Raw genomic sequence first — 22731 nt, 5'->3', positions numbered from 1 at the left:
CAGACTCCTTCTGAGGAGTTCCCAGCAGTTCCCAGACCAGCTAAGAGATATAATCCCTCCAGTGTGTCCTGGGTCTGCAAGAGTCTCTTCCCAGTGGGCCGTACATACTGTAGTACACCTCATCTGGGGAGACACCGAGGGGGCATCCTCACCAGATGCCCGAGCCTCCTCACCCAGCTCCTCTTGATCTGGAGCAGCCGTGATTTCTACTCCATGGTCCTCCCAGACTGCCGAGCTCCTCACCCTGTCATGGAGAGTAAGCTCAGCAGCCTCAAGGAGAAACTCCATTTTCCCCACTTGTACCAATCATCTCATAAAGTTGACCTATCTTTTCTAAATCAATTTGGAATGGAGAAAATAAAAGATACATTTTAATTCTGGTGGGTAGCTGCGTCAGCGTGCGTAGGAGAAGAAAGAAAACAACGTTTCGGCTGTGGAGCCTTCTTCGGGTGTAAGCTTCTTCACAGCCAAAATGTGTTTTCTTTCTTCTCACTTCACCATGGAATAAACCTTTACTTGTTCCAATACATTTTAATTTTTGGAATAAGCACACAATATTTAACCCACTTCATGTTAGACATACTGGTGGATAAAAGAAATGCAACACCTCCTTCTCCACACTCTGGCCCAAGCCAGTCGAGTGTGAGCAGAGGGCCTTTGACAGGTCACCTTGCTCTAAGGCCAGCAGCATGGAGCTTCCTGTCACTGATGCGGGTATTGTGTCTGCCGGCTGTTTAAGCAGCAGTATGGGTGGCAGATCTGAAATGATCTCTCAGACGGACCAGTCTGATGTGTCGGTCCTACTCTGGTGTGGTCATTCGAGGGTGACTGGATCTTGGACGGTAATCTGTCCTGCTGGTCTGCTGAAACCTTCTCTGCAGTCAGGATACAGTGGAGAGACTTACTCCATAGTGTCTGACAATGCTCTCCCTTGCTTCTAGTGACATTCGAGGCATTATGAATTGCACAGAAAACTGACTTAGTGTGGCCTTTGAATTAAGGCCCTTTTTAAGGTGACCTGATCAGGCAATGTTCCACCTGGACCTCATTGGGTAAAAGCGCACCTAACAAGCTTTCGTGTGATTGACAAGTTGCAATACCTCAATGCACAAGCTGTATTGCTGGCCAGAGGGTTTAATACAAATTGAATACTTTTTGTGAAAGTACATAAGCTATATGTAACTATAGTAATCTCATTCCAGAAAATGTTGTGTTACTTTTTTCCATCAGTATATATATGATTAGCAAACTGAGAAGGTTAAGGCCTTTATACTAACCATGCACCCATTATCAGATAGCTGGTAAGACTTGTAGAAATTCTGAACCCATCTATACATTAATATTTCAGTGAAAAAGCAAAAAGAACAAAGTGGTGTAGCGTACTATGTTGCTAGACACAACAATGAACACAATAAGTAAGACAAGGTAAAGGAAAGTGACCTCTATAAACTGTTGGAAAAAATATATTTATTCTAAGGGAGTTTCCTTCCCACTGTCAGAAAAGAAAATTATATGCTGTAAAATCTCTTGAGATGATTTTGGTTTGTTGCGTCTGTTCTTGTCTTGTGGGGAGCTGAAAAAAGCACTGAGGAAAAGTAAATAAATTTGGATGCATATTGGAGGATTGTTTTTCCAAATTTCATCCAAAGGTAACATGGTTTTAATGGTAATTATGAATAAAAAGGGGTATAGGGCCCTTCTCAAAGAATTAAGGGCATTGGTGAGTTTAGTGTGTAAATATTGACATTTAATCTTTTACTTTTTAGTGGTTCTAAAGGTAGTGTTTCATATACAGTATAGAGTTTTAACTTTAAAGTTATTTCAATATTTTTGCAAAATTTGTTTTAAAGCTTCAAAGGTAATTCTGGCATGTTTTCAGCTTACCCATCAACATTTTTACAAGTTTGAAGAAGTAACCAAAACCTAAAAATACAACTCCAAGAAAAATTCCTACAGTCCATTATAAACTCCACATTCTTAGGATGCAGGCTGTTGCTACTTACCTTCTCTAGTGGGAGAGCCTACAGGTAAAAATACCTGTGTCATTGCAATTTTAATGAGACAGAGATGGTTGGAGAATGGTCAGTTGTCCTGCAAGGCCTGGTGGTATCATTCCAAATTTTGTTCTAATTGATAGGTAACATTTTTATCTTAATGAGTGGTGTAATGGTGGTGGAGGTGTTTTGTAATTTACATTAGGTGACTTGTGTTTTTCTAGGACATAAGGAATCAGGTTTACTGCAAGGCCCAAATGACATCATTGTCTTCAGACATGAATAGAATAGATAGAATGTGCACTATTTCAAAGAGACTAAGAAAGAATGAGAAAAAAGGTTGCCACTCTTTGCTAGAAATTCTAATCCATAACCATTACAGAAAATGAGAAGACAAAAACTATCATTACACTGTCCTTACAGTTTGTAAAGACTGGATATAAGGGCCAACGATCACATGGATAAGATGTCAAATTAAACCAAAGTATATATCTATAGAGCTGGAATATATTCCAAAAAGGGCAACTGTTTAAATCAAAAATCTTTTTTTTTTACCATTTTCCAGTAGGTCTTTGTTTGCAGCTTGTTAACTAAAAAAGTATCTAGCAGTCCTTGTATTTTTTTATGATTAATTAACTGGAGTCTATCAAGCCTTAATCAAATAAGAAACATAAGAATTACATAATAGTTAAGAGTTACAAATAAGAAACATACGTTTACAAAAGAGAGAAGGCCTTTTGGTAGTTAGCAGCCATTTGAATGGAGAATCTAACAAGTTAGATTATCTTACCAGTTCTTGAAATAATCAAGGGAACTGGTTTCATCAGCATGGATGGGGAGCTTGTTCCATGCTCTAGCAATCCCTTCCTAAAAAAACTGTTTCCTGTTCTTGGGTTTTAAATACAATTATTTAAAAACCAAAATCCACTCTCAAGGACACAGGATTCCAGTGCTCCAGTCTAAGAAAATATGATCTACAATATGAAGCACTTCAAGGTGATGGACCATTGTCACCATTGCCAGGCAGTTCTGAATTTTTTGAATGCACTATCTTCATCAGGTTCTGGGAACATATGTTACTGTAACAGTCAGTGGGCTACCAGCAAATGTTATTGTAAGATAATACATTACAGTTCTAGGAAAGTCCAGCTGTTTCCTAGATTGTTTCTGGGAATTTGTTATTACACAGATCTGAAAGAATGTAAAGATCCTAGATTGCTCCAACCAACCCAAAAGTGCTGGAAACTGCTATTGAATTAAAAAGCAATAAGTAAAATGCATAATAATTAATAATAATAATGTATTGTTTTTAAAAATGTTCCTGGTTTCAGTTTCTTTTATTTTTATAGTTTTAGTTAATGCTTTTAAAATGCAGCATGTAACATTTAAAATAAGTGAGCACAAATGTCATTATAGTGATTTCGTTTCCCACAGGCCTTTGTCAGGCCTTTCCAGTAAATTTCCAGCCACTCACACAAATCATTGTCCTGTAACCTTCGATAGAATATAATTTTTAAAATAAGCAAAATTACGTAATATTTACTCAGCGTTTAAAGCAAATGCTGACAATATTTTTGTCTGCCTGCTTCAGGAAGCAGCCAATCAGATTTTTTAAAATACTACATTTTTTCGCGTCACTTGTTGACAGTTGCTAAGCGACTATTGAGGACATTGAATGTTGTAGTGCTGCTCTGACACTTACTGTAGCTGTATAATTAGTAAAGTAGAATCTTTTTTTTATTATTCCCACTAGTTCTCACGAAAACTAAAAAAAAAAGGTAAGCACAGCATTGTATTTTTTCAACAGCTAGAGTATTTTACAATTTGCTTACACTAGTAAGTTACACCGTGTTTTAAAATATAAGGCTTGCTAACCGATAAGTACAGTTTTACATACGAAGCTAATGTTTACGTCCAGCTACAGTCATAAAATATTTATTTAGGTTATTTTACTGCAATATGTGAAACAATTGATAGTATTTTAAGTCGCGTTAAAGTGGGCGGATTCCGTTTTGCATTTGTTTGATATTAAAGTGACTTGATTTAGGAGCTTGTTCTCATTACATTGCTCAAAGCAATCAGTATCGCACATCTTTAAATAATGTGATGGGAGTTTTGTTCCTTGTAGGAACTATTAAGTAACATTTTGAAACAGCGATACGTGTAGGATATTTGGGACTCAGGGGGCAGAGTTTAAACGGAATCGAGGGTGTCTGGGGAAAAAAATAGCCAGCCAAGTTGTTGGAGCTGACACTATTGTCGGATCCTTCAAAAGTTGGCAGAAAGAGACTTTTGGCATCAGAAACCCACCAGCAAACAACCCAAGTGAAATGGATCGACTTCCTCTTGTTTTCTTTCGTCAGAAAAACCTTTCTGGCGTTTTTTTGTTTGTTTTATAGACTACAAAATACCGTATATATTTTCTTAAGAAATGAAAACAAACTCTTCCACATCCAAAGGTTACCATTTGTTTTTTATCTAGGGTACTGTTTATACAGAGCCAGAGAGTCAGGACAGTATGTAGAGAGAGGACAGCATGAAGGGCTGGTGGTACAGGTGGTAAATGTGACGACTTGATACGGTTATGAGTTGATAGCCAGATTGGGTTTTTCATTTCATGTCTATCTGACATCAAAGACGTTTTGGCAGTAATCAGTAGACCACAGTAGTTTGAACTGAGTATTTGGCATGGATTTTTAGGTAGTCACAGATGCTTGCTTGCTAGGAGACATGCTGCATCTCTTATGCCCCCTACTGGTACATAGTCTATTTACAGCGAATGCCTTTTAATTGTACACAATATAAATAAATTAATTTGTCTTCTGTATGCTTTCGTATATAATTTCATATAAATAGCAGTTGAAATATTATTTAAAAAACATTTAAATTAAGTATACATAGAAATAAAATTATGAGATTTATACACAATCTGTGGATATTGGTTTGAAATTGTTAGAGGTAAGTGAATGATTTTATTGCAGAATGAATGACGCTTTTTTCTTGTTAAAAACGAAAAAATAATGTTTATCTTCGAAAGGCTGCAACAAATCTTCAAATGTTATCTACAGTACAGAATGCATGTACTAATGGTGTATAAAAACTGTATAATTTGCTCAACTAAGAGTTTGAAAACAACATTAACATACTGTACAAGAGGAAGAACTTCTAGAATGTTCTTCTAGAAAATGCAATTGTAAATAATGGTATTTTCAGTTTTTCCACATTTTAAAATTAATTTATGTCCACAAATTGATTTTGAATAGTTTTCAATTTTTTAAAGTTTATACGTTTGTTTTTTGGTGTGAATTTGATCTAATCAACTGTTTACTTTAAAGTAATTCCTGCATTTTTCCTTGAATTCCACGCAGAGTTTTCCAGTCTCGGAAACAAACAATTACAGTGGAGTCTTTGGTCCTTCCATTTCTTAATTCTACATTTAATACCAAAGTCAAAACTCAGAACAATCTTTGTCAGAAGAATTCATCAGACAAATGCATATCATTTCCACGACAAATAAGACCCAAAATAATAACCCAAGAACATTTATTTCTAAATCAACGGTTTAAAGGAATTATTCAAGTTAAGGAAACTGTATTAAATTCGCATGATCAGATTTGTGAGCTTAAAATTCATTTGTAAAAAACAATCATCTTTAACAGGGAGCATTTTTTCATCTGGTGGAATAAATTGCATGTCTCTGCCAACTAAACACTTACCACAATTAAGTGAATGTAATTTACAGTTTGGTAATTATGAAGAAGGAGAAAAATTTGTGACACAAAAGGGACTTAAAAGACCCACTACTGCTGTGTTATTAAGAAAATCAAGCCGTTCTGCTATGTCACAAAATAGTTTTAACCGACCAGTGATACCCCCCAAGAGACCAGGATTTAGAGTCTGCTATTTGTGTGGGAGGGAATTTGGCTCCAAATCAATTGAGATTCATGAACCTAAATGCCTAGAAAAATGGCACATTGAAAATGAAAAATTTCCCAAGAATCAAAGGCGACCAGTTCCTCAAAAACCCCAGCCCCAGTCTTCTGATGGTTCTTATGACACCGATAAAATGAATGAAGCAGCATGGCAGAGCTCACAAGCTCAACTTCTGCCTTGTGAAAACTGTGGACGCAGATTTCTGCCAGATCGGCTCCCTGTTCATCAAAAAAGCTGTAAACCCAAACCTCACAGTAGAGGGCCTTCACATTCCAAAGCTCTTGAGGCTGTGAACAGTTCTCTACAGTCCCTTCACACTGATGCCTCCCAGGACAGTTTGCCCAAAACTATTTCCACCACTTCTGTGAGAACCTCCTCAAAACCTCGCACATTAGTTTGCTACATCTGTGGGAGAGAATTTGGGACAAAATCTCTTCCTATCCATGAGCCCAAATGTCTTGAAAAATGGAAGACTGAAAACAGCGCACTACCCAAAGAACTTCGCCGACCAGTCCCTCAGAAACTGCAAGTGGTTACTATGGGAGGGGCATCAAGGGAAGAGCAAAACAAGGCTGCGTTTGAGAGCTTCAAGGCCCAGCTTGTGCCATGCGCTAACTGTGGTCGCACTTTTTCTCCTGACCGGCTCATTGTCCACCAGAGGAGCTGTAAAATAAAAACTTCCAGCCCCAGCATCAAGACAGTCTCCCTTGGGAATGGTGTCACCAGTCAGAGTAACCTGGACACTATCAAGCAACAGAACAGTGGCACGTCCTGTAATAGTCTGGTTAATAAGGTGGTTTTTTTTGTTGTTTGTGTTTCCAAAATCAGAGTACATTTTTTATTGATATTGTCAAGACACACACTGTTGAGAATCAAAAACAGGAAAAAAAAACCTAATGCCAGATTTGTTTAATTTTAGAGATGATGATGATGACACCATGGCAGAGGGACAGCGGTACATTTTACATGTCTTAGCTCTTGGTTAATTTCTGACCCTCTTTGTGGAACTTACATGTTCTCCCCAAAGCTGTGTGGCTTTTTTTCCCAGATTTATCAGTTTATAAAACATTTTTTCTAGATTAATGTCTGTCTCTAAAATTGTTGAGAGTATTGCTTCCATTGCTTTTTCATTACCAGCAACCACAGACAATTTAAGGTTTCTAAGGTTTGTACGCTTGATCTAAATATGGGTCTTAACATATACAGACAGGTATTATAATTCAGGGGTTGTTTTGCAGAAAAAAAAATATTTTTATGAGTAATTTAGTCTGCTGCAAATGTTTGTTTTTTTATCATGGGAGTGGTTAATTTTGGATTTGTTTGTTCTATGACGGCTGTGGTTTATTATCCTGCCTGAATTCCTGATCTGAGGAGAACTGAGTTGCATAATTTATACTTTACAATTCATAACGATTTCAAAACAGTAGCGCAAAAAAACTCCTCTCATACACTGAGTACTAAACAAAACAAAAACAATATATATATTGCTCACAATTTTTCTATTACAATCACATAATCTAAAAAAATTTAATGCTAATTAGGGCTATAAATCAAAGAGTAGTAAAATTCTATACTGGAGATTAGACTAACAGAGGTTTATACTTGTACTTCTGTGTTTTGTCAGAAAACATGCTGTATAGGCTTAAACATTCCCTGCAAGGTTCTGCCTGTGCTGAATTGCCAGTCCTAGTCTGGGAACCATGGTTTGTTCAAAACAGATCATGACTTTCCCAGGCAGAAGGTTTGGAAGGTCAGAGCTATTCTGTTCTTCACCACAGAAACTCTGATTGAACACAAAATGAAGCCACGTTTGTTTTTGAGTGAGTTTTGCCATGTTGGGGCCAGTCTGACGTAGTTTCATAGCTTAAAAGGCATGCAAAGAAAGAGAGAACTTTAAAAAATGAAGTCTTCATTAAGAATTAATTAAAGGAAAAAATTAAGGAAAGTGAAATAGACAGGAGGAAACATAAATGAAGGATAATTTGTGTTGGTTTTAGATTTATTAAATTGCAAAATGATAAGGGCCACTAAAGTAATGCGGCTTTAATGCATTTGCCATCATATAAAATGTTACAGTATATTGAAAGCTGTTCCATTTCCTTTTCCTGTTTAGACAAAGTTAATTAATGAGCACTAGAGGGAGCTCCTGTATAAAACAGTTTCTTTTTCGTTTTTTAAACCTCTAATGATACAAAGATAAATTAATAAAGCACTAAAACTGCTCATTCATGCATTACTACTTCTGCTTTAAACAGTGGTCTCCTACCTTTTTTCAGTTTAATTTCTATGTAGAACATATGTACACAGTTTGTGTTACAAACTACAGTTTGTGTGTTAAGTGGAGTGTTCTTTTTAGAATTCCACACTCTCATTAAGATAAAAAGTGTGATTATACATTGATAAAGATGCTTGATTAGTAACCTACACTTTGTACTGTAGGTACCATGGTAATCTTCTAGCCACCTCAATGAAACCAATTTTTTTTAACTGTTCCCTTCTTCATCAGACTCTCTACAATCATAAATAGCAATGGCTGCCATCTAGAGGAAGTACAGCTCACGTGGTTTGGCAGCAACTTGTTCTTTAATGGCAAATCATTTAAAGGCCGGAATGTTCAAATCCAGAGAGAATATCATATTTATCTGTTGCCACATGTGCTGTAACTATTTCAAGCTTGCACTCATCAAATACTGAATCAAAATAACTGTATTTGTATTTTCATTTACTCGCATTTTAAGAGGATATAGACAGCAGAACAGGCTTTTAAGCAAAAAGTTACTGTAACTACTTTGACTTAAAAGTACAGCCAATAATGTTCTGTTTGTACATGGACATGAAAGCTGTTAAATATATGCCTTAGTCTAAGATGATATCTTATAAAAATTCTGTTTTAAATTTATAGTGTTTGACATAGTGCAATATCAGATATTTATTTGGACTATAAGGAAGTATGCCTTTTGTCAGGAAAAAAAACTGCATTTAGCTTTCGTATAGCAAAATTGTGCAATTTACACAAAACATTCATGACATTAGAAACAACACCAACGATTCTTTACAACTTTTCCAACTTTGCATGTGTACTGTATATAAAAAATGTCAACTTTGTTATATTGCACATATATCAACTAATTACTTCATGTATTGTACTGTTATATTGTGTATTGTATTCTTACAACAGAGGCTATTTAATCCATGTACTAAACCATTCATATAAAGTGCTACCAAAAACTCTCACTTGTGTTGAATTAGAGATGTTTATGTAAACCCACCCTTAGTGTTTTTCTGAATCCTAATCACTGATTCCTGATTTAATGTTAATGGAAGACATTTCAGATAAATAGTTACTGCATTATATTTATCTCCATATAAAAAAAGCACATACAGTATAAATACAGGACTTCTGAAAATAACAAGAGAATAATTTAAGCACTTCTTCAGAAAGCAGGCATAAGAATCGCTGATCAGAATGTATAATTCCTAAAGGTTTGTTGTAGATAAATTCCCTTTGTATTTGAAAAGTACACTACCCATTTTATTTATTGTTAATAAATTGTTTCAACTCATTATTTAATCAAACTTTACAAATCTTTCATTTTTTGGTCAATGTTTTTTCCTTCAGCCAGCAATAGTGAAGCATCCAGTGACAGTGGTTTGCTACATTTGTGGGCGAGAATTTGGAACCAAATCAATCAGTATCCATGAACCACAGTGTTTGAAAAAATGGCACATGGAAAATAGCAAGTTGCCAAAACAACTTCAAAGAGCAGAGCCCAGAAAGCCAGAAATAAGGATGGTAGAATGTGAGTATGACAGGTTTTTTTTATTAATTTGCATTACTTATACAGATTCAGTATAAACTCTGCAAAACTCAGTGTTAATTGATAGTCGCCTTATCTTTAACTTTTGTTCTTGTTTCCATTATAAGAATATTTTAAAAAGCCTGTGATGAAACGTCAGACCTCACAATTTCTTAAACAGTTTTAGCTTTAAATACCCCTAAAGCAAATCAATAAAACATCTTTGCAGCTGGTAAAAAGTTAAATCTTCTGAGGCCAGCTGAGTTATTTTCAGTCATGAATCATTTTCTAACCTTTTAATATTTAGCATGTGTGATCTAGAAAAAAATCATAATTTACATATTGCTGCAGATTTTGAGTAGGTTAATTTTAATCTAAAGTAAGCCTATATACACACTGTGTACACACTGTTTGCATGAATGTGGACCTGTTTTAGAAATCATAGTTACAGCCTATTTTAGCTCATGTGGCCACAGGCAGAAGTTCAAACCTTGTCACAAAAAAATGTTATTTTAAGTATTTTACCACTGGGTATTTCCTGATATTTTAATAAACCATATCCTTTTCTCCAGATGAAAAATGACACTACTTCATTTAAATTTTGTAGCTACAGGCTCCTATGATCTGGAGGCACTGAATGAGGCAGCATGGCAAAGTGCCAAAGCTCAGCTGGTGCCCTGTGATATCTGCGGGCGTACCTTCCTGCCAGACAGACTGACTGTCCACCACCGATCGTGTAGACCTTCTAAATAAAATGTGAGCATCAGAAAAGTCTGATGTTAAATAATAGTTGCTGAAGCCGTGTCTGGAAAAAATATTTTATTGTGCTTTTGTTTGTTAGTTATTTTATTAGTATGGTGTAAAACTCAAGGTGAACAAAAGTAGAGAAGAAAGTAGAGAAATGTTAATCACACTGTTTGTAGACATGTTCAGAAACATATTGTAGCACTTACAGTATATGTGCAATGGGTTCATCAAAAGAAATTGAATTTTTGCTCAGAATAAAAGCACTGTGACTCAGAATGATCACAAGGGGGAGAACTACACTGTTTATTAGGAACACAAGCTACATGCAGCAACAGGCTGACACATGGCCACTGCTCCTTTCATAAACCGTAGCTCTCAGTTTCAGGGTCTGACAGCTCCAGTCACACATAGCCATGGAAGAATTACAAACTCCAACCAGGTGGGAGGGAGTACAGTATACAATACTGTGCACAATGTAAGGGTCTTCCCAGGATGGTGAGAATTTTAGAGAGAACCCCTTTTTGTACCAGGACCATAGACCAGATGTTCACTTGCAAAATGATACTGACAATGGTTGCAGATACAAAGCTACAGTATAAAGCTCTAAAAAAAGTACAAAATACTATAAAGTTATAAATGTTTTTAAAAAATTAAATACATTAGATTTTTAAGATTAATGTCGGAGTGTAAGTAAGATCATTACAAGCTTCCTTTTCTATTTCTTTATTTGATCTTAGAGAGAGGAGTTTATATGCCACATGTACAAATACGCTGTTCTCTCGGGACATGTGCAGTACAATAGGCCTAACTACCTATTTATTGTGCTCACTACCTTACAAAACAGTAAATAGTCATAATTAATGACAGTACAACAAAGCGCAGTAACATACAACAGTCAGTACAGAACAATAAACACATAGGATAATAAATATGTGATAATCCAGTAAAAAGTGCAGAGTGCAGAGGTGCATTGAATTCTAAGGCATTGCACAGTTAGCTGTTAATGATTCACCTGCTGTGGGGTAGAAGATATGTTAAGCTATATTAAATATGTTAATATGTGCTTATTCTGTATATGGTATGGTATTATTTTGCAAGAAGTTCTTTAATAATAAAAAGGTGTGAATTTGAATATGCAGTAGTTATTCAAAAGTATTACTATTGCAGCCTAAACACATGTTTATGCTATCTGGTTATTGTTTTGGTATACCACTGAATGTAATTTCAAATTAATCACCAAAATAAGAGTTGATTGATTGTAATGTTTGCCTTGTATTAAACACTTTAAAATCTTAGTCCTTAGCCTATTTTAGTCAAACTAACCAAATTTATTTAGTATAACATTATATAAGAATGATATATGGTCAACATACTAAGGACTGTTTGGTGTTGATGTGAAATGCAAACAGTAAAACTAGTATATCAGAATATGTTTTTTTTGCGTAAATGGTAGTTGTGATAGGATTCATAGGATTATAATAGGATTAGGAAACTACTTTTCAAATACTATCACAGTCAAGAAAATAAAGAATAATTTTAATGTTCTTTCTGTATCAAAAATCAGAACAGAATTTTGTGAGAAAAAAATATGTAAATAACTCATTCATAGTACTCTAAGTATTATGAATGAGTTATTTACATAATAACTAAGTATTAAAACAAAACTGATAAATGAAATGTTTTAAAACTTTGAAGTTCCCATGATGTACAATCCATAGAAGCATCTTCTTTTACAATTATGTGTCCCAGCTTTTGCAAGGAAAACAGAAACGTGAGTTATTTTTGACATGATTTCTTTTGGCTTACTAAATAGGTGTCTGTATGTGGAATAATAATTTGTCCAAGATGATGCTTGTTCTAGTCCCATTCACAATCCTTAATATGCATCATGTCTGGTCCATAAAACCCTTTTATTCTCTCTCCTTACCCAAAGTACTCATTTTGCTTGGTAATCAGGTCACCTTCAGTCCCTAGTGATCCTGCTTGAAGGTAAACCCTAGTCTCTTATTACAGGAAACTCCACAAGTATCACTTCCCTGGATGATCTAATGTCCTTATGAGGTTGTACCCTCCAAAAATCAAAGGATTCTTGCCCACACAACTGCTCACTCAGTATCTAGAGGTCTATTCATTTTCCTAAGAAACAAAGAGTCATACCTCACCAGAACCTTCAATCACCCCTTGAGGATTGGACTAGTCAAACCCAGTAAATGTTGGAATTGATCTTAAGCTGAAATAACGATTACATTCACTTTATGTTCTTACAGAACACATCACAGTGTACATGTTTTAGGTTTGTGGCAGTAAAATATTCTTAGCATTTAATCATTTTGTTTGAGTGTTTATGCAGTTAATGTTTCTTATTTTCATGTATAGATTTAGTCATTTACAGTATTTCTTAGCATGTATACTGTATGTTGTGTAATCTTGTAAATAAAAAACAATTGAATTGCAGTGTACCCACCTTTAAACAAAATGTGCCTGTATTTAAAATCTGTGTCTGGTGAAGATTAATTAAACTGACATTGATCAATTACTTCTGTTTTTAAATTAAATTTTGACACAGTTGAAATTAAAAGTGAAAATCGTCTGGTAACCTTTGGTTTGTTCTACTGTCTAGGATACTGTTACAGTAATTGTGACTTAAACAATATTTGTATATTTGCAGGGATCACTTCTGCCTGTATTTCCAATCATTGTGAAACAACAGCTTTCCTATGTTTATAGCAAAGTTATGTATCTCTGATAAATAGATTTTTATTTTTTATCACTCACAATAATCAGCAATTTGTGCATTCAGAAATATGTAATTAGTTTTTACAGTTATGGTAATGATACATTAACTATTTTGCTATATACTGTATATTTTAATCACATTTTAATTTGCTTAATAACATGGTATAACACTATTATCATGGGCATGAATACATCTGGAAGCTGCTGATTTAATTCTTTAAATTATTTTCTGCAGAGATTCAGAGTTCTTTAAAGATCTTCAGAATTCTTTCAAGAATTCTATGAATTCTTTAAATCTTTTGTGTTTTATATTTTTAACAAGTTTATAAATAATCAAAATACAGTAATGCTCTCCAGGATGTGTATACTCTACTGAGATTACACTTTTGTGGCAGTAGAGGGCACTAGAGTTCACCTTGGTCCTTTCTACGAACCCAAATACAAATACTGTAGCAGTAAATCTTATCACTGAAGTATAAATTTGCAGGAAATGGTGACAGGTGAGAAACGAAGAGAAAATCGTTTAAGTCTAATTAGATTTACTTAAGAAATATTAAAGAACTGCAAACTGAACACAATATATTGTCCTCATATATAGTGAAGCGTACAGTTACCATTGAGTAGAAGGATAACAGGTAGAAGTGATGGAGGTAAACATATTTATTTACATATACTGTGTGTTTGTTTACTTCTATAGAAACATAAACAATTCATTTACTGTCTGTGTCCACTGTGCTAATTCAAAAGCAATATCTCATTGAGAAAATCCAATAATGTTTACCAGTATAATGTCATTTTCAGGCTAGGCATATTACATATTTGGATAATTAGAGAACAAAAAGCTCAACTAAAACACTTTTAAGTACCGTGTTTGTTATTAGAGAAAGCAAACAAAGTATCACATAAGAAAGGTTGCAAATGAGAGGTCAGATCATTTAGTCAGTTTGGTGGTTATCAGTAATCCAAGGGGTTTCATCCGGACATTTATTGAAGGAAGCCAAAGTACTGGATAGATTTTTGCATATTCCTACAACACTTTTGGTAAAGACGTGCCTCCTATAACTGGTTTTAAATGCACATCGATGTAGTTTCCCCTCATGTCTTGAAATACTGGTTCATTTTTCATAGTTCATATTGAAGAAGTCTCCTCTGTTGTTTTATAGCATCTCTCCTCATACTCTTCTCTGCTCAAGAAGAAAAATAATCAGTTCTTTCAGCCCATGTAGGATATTTCTTTATATCTCAGAATGAGTCTGGTTGCTCACCTCTGTTCAAATTTCAGAGCAGCAATATCTTTTTTGTAACGTGTTGACCAAAACTGTACAAAAGATGTTAAATGAGGCCTAACATGTGCATTGTACAATTTTAATATACTGTAATATCACTTTATTTGACTATATACTGTAGCCTAACATTTTGTTTGCCTTTTGTGTTGCTTCCCCACATTGCCTGGAAGATGTTAGTGATTTGTTAACATAAATACCCCTGTCTTTCCAATAAGTAGCCTCATCTAGCTCAGTGTTTCCCATTTTGTATTTATACATGTTATATCTAGTAATTTGTTCATACACTTTAGAAAACTATTGACTACACTAACAAATGATTTGCACCACTACACTTAAACCAGCAATTTGTGTGAACTTGCATATGCCACCATGCTTGCAGACAAAACAGACCTTGAAAATGCTTTTAGACTCTGTTTTATGGACATTAAAAAAGATAATAAAATATTCTGTCGTACTTGTTGATTTGTAAAGCTTTAGTACTCAGCTCACAATACACAAACTGAAGATAAAAGGCTAAAAGTATATAGTCTTATGTGGTCTGCTCGTCTGCCTTCACCAAAATGAAGCAGCACATGAAGCTACTGACTCCTGTGGAAATTAGTTCTGAGCCAGTGATTCACAGATGGCCCTATCAGCTGCGGTTTCTACGACATGACTGATGACCTCAGTCAGACATCTTTGTCTTCCCATTTTTTGCTCCTGTTGGTTCTTCCATATAGACTTTCTAAAACAATAGAGATTAAAAATATTTTCAAATATTTATTTCACCATAGAAATAGATGGAGAATCTTCCATGAATTATATAAGGTCTTTGAGTGTCCAACAAACTCTTAATGATGCACAGCAAAGATAAATAATCACATCTAGCAAGGCATCTCACTCACATTGAGGAGCTGTTGACATTTAACTCCAACTCAATCCACTCCATCATAGAGCTCAATCTAAAGATACATTCCTTTTAAAAATGCATTCATTGTGGAGTCAGTGTTGGGAGGTATACAGTGAAACATGAAAACCAGTGTACAGTTTTAATTGATATAAAGCTAGGACATCTCCATTTCATGCCCTTTTAACTTTAAAAACATTTTAAGCATTTAAAAACAAATGTCTATGTTATGTCTCTGAATGCATCCATTATAGTATTTATACTACTTATAGTACTATATACTATTTTAGTATACTATTTTACAGTATTCTAGTATAGTATCCATTAAGTATTTTTTATTTATAAACAATACTTACTTTGTGAACACTACTTGGTGACAGAGGAGTACTCCAGCATGCATTAATAAATAATTTTACTATCTTGTAAGCTCCTGAAACAAAAACTTATCAAATGTAATAGGTTATGAAAGAAGTGAAGTTTGTTTGACTTGTTCTTTCATGAATAACAATTGATCCCATTCCATGTCGGCACTGCTGAGGGAGATTTATGTCTACAACAAATCAACACTTCAGGCAATCTACAAATTACAAAACACAACCATAAAATATGAGCGTGGGTTTTAATTTGCAATGTAACACAATCCAATTGGTGCCACATCTAACAGGCCATTCGTATCACACACGCAAGATGTCTGGAATGCAAGCAATTGAGCATTCATTCACTTCTTTACTCTTAATATTAAGAATCGGTGCCCTCATACTGATGAGCACCCAGAGGAGGTATTGTGTAATAAAACTGGTTGACAGATGGATGGTGAAATCTAACAGCAGAAAAATTATAATAGTAACAATAATTTGGCAGAAGCTTCTTTTTTTACCTGATAGAAAACTACAAACATGTAGTGAGTATGAAATTTGTTATTCACAGGTGAATTGCTTATTAAAATATTTCATCTTTAGAGTAAATAATGGAATATTAAAAATAATAATATTGCACACATACAGTATTGACAGGAGCTTCACTTTCTTTGTTTACAGCTCTGAACATCTCACCTTACAGTAGTGTCAGAAAATGTATACCTAAAATGTAAACTCCTAGTAAATTTAATTTGTTAGCTCATGGACAATTTAGAAGGCAGTGGTGATTTGTTTTTGTCAGAAACTCTACAGTGCATCTTCCAGTCTTTGAATCCAATCCATTCTCTGCTCAAGTGACAATCAATGAGTAATGTTACAGCTTACCAACTTTGGGAGACACTTCATCACAACTGATCACCTGTAAAGCAAACAAATTTTCAAAGTCTTTTCACAGTATGAGGTATGGCCATCTTTTGCAAAATTTCGGACACAGTTTGGACAAATTTACAATTTGTGTGCAAGTATTACAAACCAATATTTCGCAACATATGAAACAATACATCTGGGAAAAACATATGGAGCATTAATGTTTAAATTAATCTTAACAACAGTGATGTTATCTTCGAATCAGTAGTTTTAAAGGGAAAATCTCAAAACCCCATTGGGCAGGGGGAGGTGAAAACATGTAAAGAAAGTAATAATAAGATGTTCATTATAGCAGTCAGTTAGCTAGCAAGATAAATTACATTTTTAATCCAGCCAGAAAATAGTATGTATCTCTGAGTATTGTCATAAGTATTCAGGCTGTAATGCTTTCACTAAAATGTGGGAAACTAAAGCTTGTAATGGCACTGTGCTGCTGACTGATGTCTCATACATTTTGCAAAGATGTTATTTTTTTTGTTCCTTCAAATTCAAATAAAGCCAAATATAATGAAAATTGCTTATGATGTGTTGTATCACTTTGAATTAAAAAATTCTTAGATGTGTAATGTTATTTTCAATGTCCTAGTAGGTAGTAGTTGATGCTCTAAAAGTATATTTTGAAAAATGTTTTAAAAATGCCATTATATTTTAGGCAAGTTCCTTACAAACATAAAGTTGGTCTCTTGCTATTCCTTCCTTTGTAAAGTACCCACTGGACTTTGACAATGTCTTCATTGCTGCATTGTTGGACAGTTATTTACAAACCTACAGTACATGACATTCTCATTCAGATGACTGCAAACAAAAATAATGATGAACTTAGTTGTATTTTCTTACTATTAATGATGTTATTGATGTACAAAAATGCAACTGTTACAGTACCTTTAATAAAGGAAATGATATCTTAGCTTTCCTAATGGTTTAAAAAGAGCTAGTGCTGTCCATGTGATGAATTGAGTGTCCATGAGTGCAATTTTTTGGCTTAGATGGCTTCCTCTCATTATGTTCTTTTGCCTTTAAACACAAGTCTAAAGATGCATGAGTAGTAGATTCGCATTGAAATGACTTCCCATTGAAATGTAATATTAAAAAAAACAGGCATGTCGAATTGAAATATGTTGTGTATAATAACTTGATTTTATAAAATGTAACCGTTCTTAGTTATCCTTAGCAAACCTACTGAGAATAAAAAGTCTATACTGTACACGTCAGTAAACTAAAATTAATATACATAAATCCCTTGTCATCATAAATAGTGGGCAGCATATAACTATGATTGTGGCCAATGTACTAGCTATGGTTGACATGCTAAAAGGGTTCCTAACATAAATTTGTTTTTCACCTTTCACACATTTGCTACTTGTCTATTCTCTTCACTATACCAAAATTAATATCTACAGTACCGTAACAATTAATAATGTACAGTGATATACAGTAGTATCTCATCCAAAGATTTCACATGTGCAGAAATCTAAGTAATATTATAGGGCTTTGTCAAATCAAGACTAAGAGAAACAATAAAAATGTTATAGAAAATAGTTCAGCTAAATGATACAGAACCTGTGCTATCTTTGTCCCTCTTTCACTATTCCTGTACATCCAAACTGACTTGCATAATTCATTAACAAAGGAAGGACCTAGTTAACCAGAATTTTGCTGTGTACAGCTAAACTAGTATCATATACTTATCCCGCTGAGCATTATTTTATGTGTCATTACCTGTGGTATTCATCAGCTGGAGAGGTCAGAATGGTCACTGTACTAAGAATGGTTACTCATGTAAATGTTCTGTTGGTACATAGTAGCATATTCTACTAAACTGATCCCAGGTGTACAGCACTCTACCCTTTGTAGCAGGGTGCCACAAAGTTAATGATAAAATTCATTGCTACAGTACATCTATATGGGGCACTTTCTTCATTAATAACTGAAAGCACTGAGAGCAAAATGATGATCCTGGGGACAAGATTAGGTTTTAATAGTGATTTTATATTTTATCGCATTATTAAGGATTTTTTATTTTATTTTAGCAAGCTATTAATTTGAAAGTCGTGAAATGTGAAAGTCCAGAAATTTTTATGGTGTTATGAAACATGTTTCAAGCCATTTTTTGATGTTGTATGAAGAACCTTTTTAAATTTAAAGTAAAAATATTACAGTCCTAGCTAAATAATTCTAAAACTAGTGTAGAAGAACATAATTTAGACATTTGAAATCTTCAGTAATTCTTCAGAAATCTTCAATGCAAATGTTTTAATTTTACTCTTAGAGAGCAAATATATACTGTATATTTAACAAATAGGGAGTACTATTAATTATTTTGTTTTAAAGCAAGTATTAACATTTCTCTACAGTAAGAGGCTATTGTTACAAGTATATTGGAACTTTTTTGATAACATACATGTACTGTACCTACAATATGTGTTACCTAAGCACATAATTGGAAGGATTTTAAAATGCACACTGTGAAATTTTAGAAAAAAGTACCTACTATTCAAATGATGATGGTCAGAAACCTATATTATCAGGTAACATTTTAAGAAATGGTGAAGTGTCCTTCCTGAAGATTTGAGGTATTTTGAATTGTTTTCATTTTATAAAAGGTACTCAGTGTTACTATGCTAGCCACCAACTTTCCTCCCAAGAGGATGATGTGCTATGTACCCATTGAGTCTTTCCCTACAATTTTGATGTACATGTGGAACAGGGCAAGATTAATGTACCCCTAGTGTAAAATCAGAATTATGTTTCCTATCTGTTATTTTCATTGACAAAAATGAATTTACTGTGCAATTTCCCAATGGTCTGAAACTGTACACTTTTACTGACAAGTGAAGACCTACCAAATTGGACCTGACATAAACACATTTTAAAATGAGGGGATTGTGAATTCTACACTCAGTGCTTCAATTGAATTATTGCTCTCCTCTACTGGGACACATGCTTGTTCTAAACTGGTGGCCTTTTTTTGTTCTCTTTAAAGGCTCATAAACTAAAAAGGATAGCATATTCTACTATTCTTAATTTTTCTACTTACAGCTTTCAATCAGTTGTAATAATAAGACCCTGGGAACTATAGACGTCAACACTAGAAACAGAAAAATAAATAGTAGCAAGGATAGCAGCGTAAAGTCTGAAGTGTACTTAGACACTTATTTTGCCATATTTATGATATGATTTCAAAGAAAATTCCTGTAAAGCAGCCTTGTTATATTTCTCTACAGTCAGATATGGGCATCATGATAGTGCAGCGGTTAGCTTTGCTGCCTTGTAGGACATGGGCAGTGGATTCAATTCTGGACCAGTGATGCTATCTGTGTAGAGTTTCTATGTTCTCTCCACATTTGCATGGGTTCCCCCTGAGTGCTCTGGTTTCCTCTTACAGTCCAAAGACATACTGGTAGATTAAGAGACTTCTGGGAAAATTGTCTCTAGTGTGAGTGTGTATGTACTGTACTGTATGTGTTTTCTATGGACTAGCATCCCATCCAGGATGTACTGTATCCCACCATGTGCCCGGATAGAAAATGGATGGATAGATACACCATTAGCCATGGAGAAAGTGTACCATTTGTATTTTCTCTCCTAAAGTTATAGATATACCAATGTAACTTAATTATTTTGATATTATTTTTCATTAATCCATAATAATTATATGAATTCGTTATTGTTCAAAACAGGAATGTAATAAGTGTTTCTACAGGCAACGTTTATACGGCAAAAATATCTAGCGGTTTTCCTTTTTCGGTTGCTCCAAACAATTGTTTTACTTCCAGCATTAACTGTCTAATATCTGCTGACTGTGCATGCCTTTTACGCAATAAGAAATACAAACAATGTAGATATTTATATCTGCACTTTTTTCCACTCAATTAAATGAAAACTCTTAAGCAATACCGTAAAGCTCATTTGTACAGCAGGAATTTCTAACGGACCGTACTGACTGAGAAAACACTGCACAAGGAAACCGCATTTCCTTCATTATCCAAGATTGGGGTATCCGAGAGCTCTGTTTCCGGTAAGAAGAGGAAAACTAAGCAGAGCTGACACTGAGCTCACAGTCCCAAATCCTGTACCGTTACTGTGCACTAGTTCACCAGCGGCGTTGGGGGACAGTGGCGGAGGCGAATATAATCCGCATCGAGAACAACTGGAAAACCTAGGATCAGCTGCTTTATAAAAGGTAAAGATAAAACAAATGAACGCCTTACTCTTCTGACGTCTGAAAAGACCAGCTTCTAGTGAATGTATAGCATAGTATTCATTATAGTTCTTAAGGCATTGAAAACACAAAAGGTCTTCGGAACTGAAGACTATAGAAATGCGTTTTTCTTTTTTATGTACGGGGCGTTATTATAACTTTTACTTTATATTGTATATTCATATTTAACATGTGATTACTCTTACTATTATTACCATTATTTCCTTTTTATGTTTAAAACGTGGAGTTATGCGCTTCAGTTCTAACAATCTTGAACAGGGAGAAACACCGCCCTTAGCCCCTTATTTATGGCTTGAAGTCTTATTTTTCAATACAAACGAGTTTGATTGGAGAAACCCCTCCGTCATTTCTCAAGATTGCTCAGGATGATCAGTGTAAACTGGTGTTAGTGTGGAAATGGAGATGCTACAGTATTGTGAATCAAAGAAAAAGGAATAGCGTTTATTTGTTATTTGGTCACACAATTTCTTATCTTGAAGTATCGAAGTTGTATTATGTTTTTCGGTTATAGTTTTTTTTTGGGGGGGTAAAAAAGTAGATCGTTATGTGCTTGCCTGTAACTGCTTTGTTTCCTCTGAGCTGTGAATCATATGCGTGTAGTGTTGTCACGGAATAGCAGTTGTATGTGGAAATGGCTTTAACGAAAATGGGAATACACAAAGCATCTTAACTTTAATTCCGAAATCATTCAATTTAAATTACATTTCATTGCAAAATCAGCATGTAAGCTTTTCTTAGATTAAAACGAAAGTGGAAAATTGGAGTGGTGGGGGGTTTGAGTGTGATAAGAGTTAGCTCTGCATTCCACACAATATGTGCTCATCATGTACAGTGGCAGTTTGACACATATGCTGTGACGACTGAAAAAAATCAATACACGTTTAAACACAATGGAGTTAGCAGATGGGAGCTCTGCACCACAGACAAGAGGATCAGAATGCTTGAAATTATTACCTGTGTTGGCCTTTGACAGAATTTTACTCATAAATGCAAAATTGGTCTTCTATCACCAGATCTGTCACCAGATGAACAACTGCTATAGTAAAAACAGTTACTAAAAGAATAGGTTGGCAGAGGAATTACTATACATTATTTCAGTGGCTGATGCTACTAACAATAAATGCTGATCAGTATGGACTTTTTATCCACTGTTGGCTTATACTTATGACCGTGTTTGACCGAAGGTAAAACTAGCAACCCAAAATCAAACAATTTACATCTTCTGTAATTTTAAAAGAGAATAAAGTAAACATACATGATACAATTAAATGCATGGTCTCACCATGGTTGATTTTACGAATGGGACATCAGACAGACTGCTGCCTTGTATAAGCAAGTAGGAACAGTTTTGAGATTTCATGATGAGTCACAACAAAAGATCCATTGTATTCAGTCATGAAACCTTCTTACATGTTCATCTTTGAAAAAGCATAGTTTCAGTAGAAAAGGAATTAAAACTGTTAACTAGTTGCCATTGTAGAGGATGGATAAATTTATTTTATCCATTTAACAATTTCCAATACTTTAGCAAAACTAGATTCTCTGTATACTGTAGCTGGATTTCAGATTTGTGAAGATGTAATTAAGTTTGGTTATGAGGTGAGCATCAAACAAGACATCCATCCACCCATTTTCTGACCACTTCTTCCAATCCATGGTTGTGGGGGAGCCAGAGCCTATCCAAGCAAGCAATTGGCAAAAGGCAGGGTACACCCTGGATGGGACACCCATTTATCACAGGGCAAACACAGACACACTCACACCAGGGATAATTTTCCCAGAAGCCAGTTAACCTACTGTACCAGTAGCTTTTTGGACTGTGGAAGGAAACTATAACACTCGGAGGA

General features: G+C 34.7%; 2 protein-coding genes and 1 long non-coding RNA gene across 5 annotated transcripts in view; 2 read left to right on the top strand and 1 right to left on the bottom strand.

Annotated features, from left to right (window-relative positions):
• The window catches only part of LOC148673430 (uncharacterized), a 399373-nt gene that overhangs the window by 14092 nt on the left and 362550 nt on the right, over positions 1-22731 (bottom strand). The gene's annotated exons all lie outside the window — the stretch shown is intronic.
• On the top strand, positions 3647-10516 carry LOC148673440 (zinc finger protein 474-like). Of its 2 annotated transcripts, none has more exons than XM_088629877.1 (4): positions 3647-3772; positions 5365-6720; positions 9547-9727; positions 10332-10516. In XM_088629877.1, exons 2-4 carry the CDS (start codon positions 5599-5601, stop codon positions 10475-10477), a joined length of 1449 nt encoding a protein of 482 aa, XP_088486003.1. In that variant the 5' UTR covers positions 3647-3772; positions 5365-5598; the 3' UTR covers positions 10478-10516. The 2 variants fall into 2 exon arrangements, with proteins under 2 accessions (XP_088486003.1, XP_088486004.1); XM_088629878.1 differs by having other exon boundaries at positions 10297-10516.
• sncaip (synuclein, alpha interacting protein) overlaps positions 20577-22731 on the top strand; it is a 53132-nt gene continuing 50977 nt past the window's right edge. The window contains exon 1 of one of the 2 annotated variants that reach the window (XM_088629874.1): positions 20577-20845. The gene's annotated coding sequence lies outside the window, so the exon portion shown is untranslated. The remainder of the gene's footprint in view (positions 20846-22731) is intronic. The other variant, XM_088629876.1, reaches the window with a different exon arrangement.

The sequence above is a fragment of the Lepisosteus platostomus genome, chromosome 4, assembly GCF_059453375.1.
Source record: "Lepisosteus platostomus isolate fLepPlt1 chromosome 4, fLepPlt1.hap1, whole genome shotgun sequence".
NCBI lineage: Eukaryota > Metazoa > Chordata > Actinopteri > Semionotiformes > Lepisosteidae > Lepisosteus > Lepisosteus platostomus.
The sequence above is the reverse complement of the archived record's forward strand: the minus strand, read 5'-3'. Positions and strand labels throughout refer to the sequence as shown.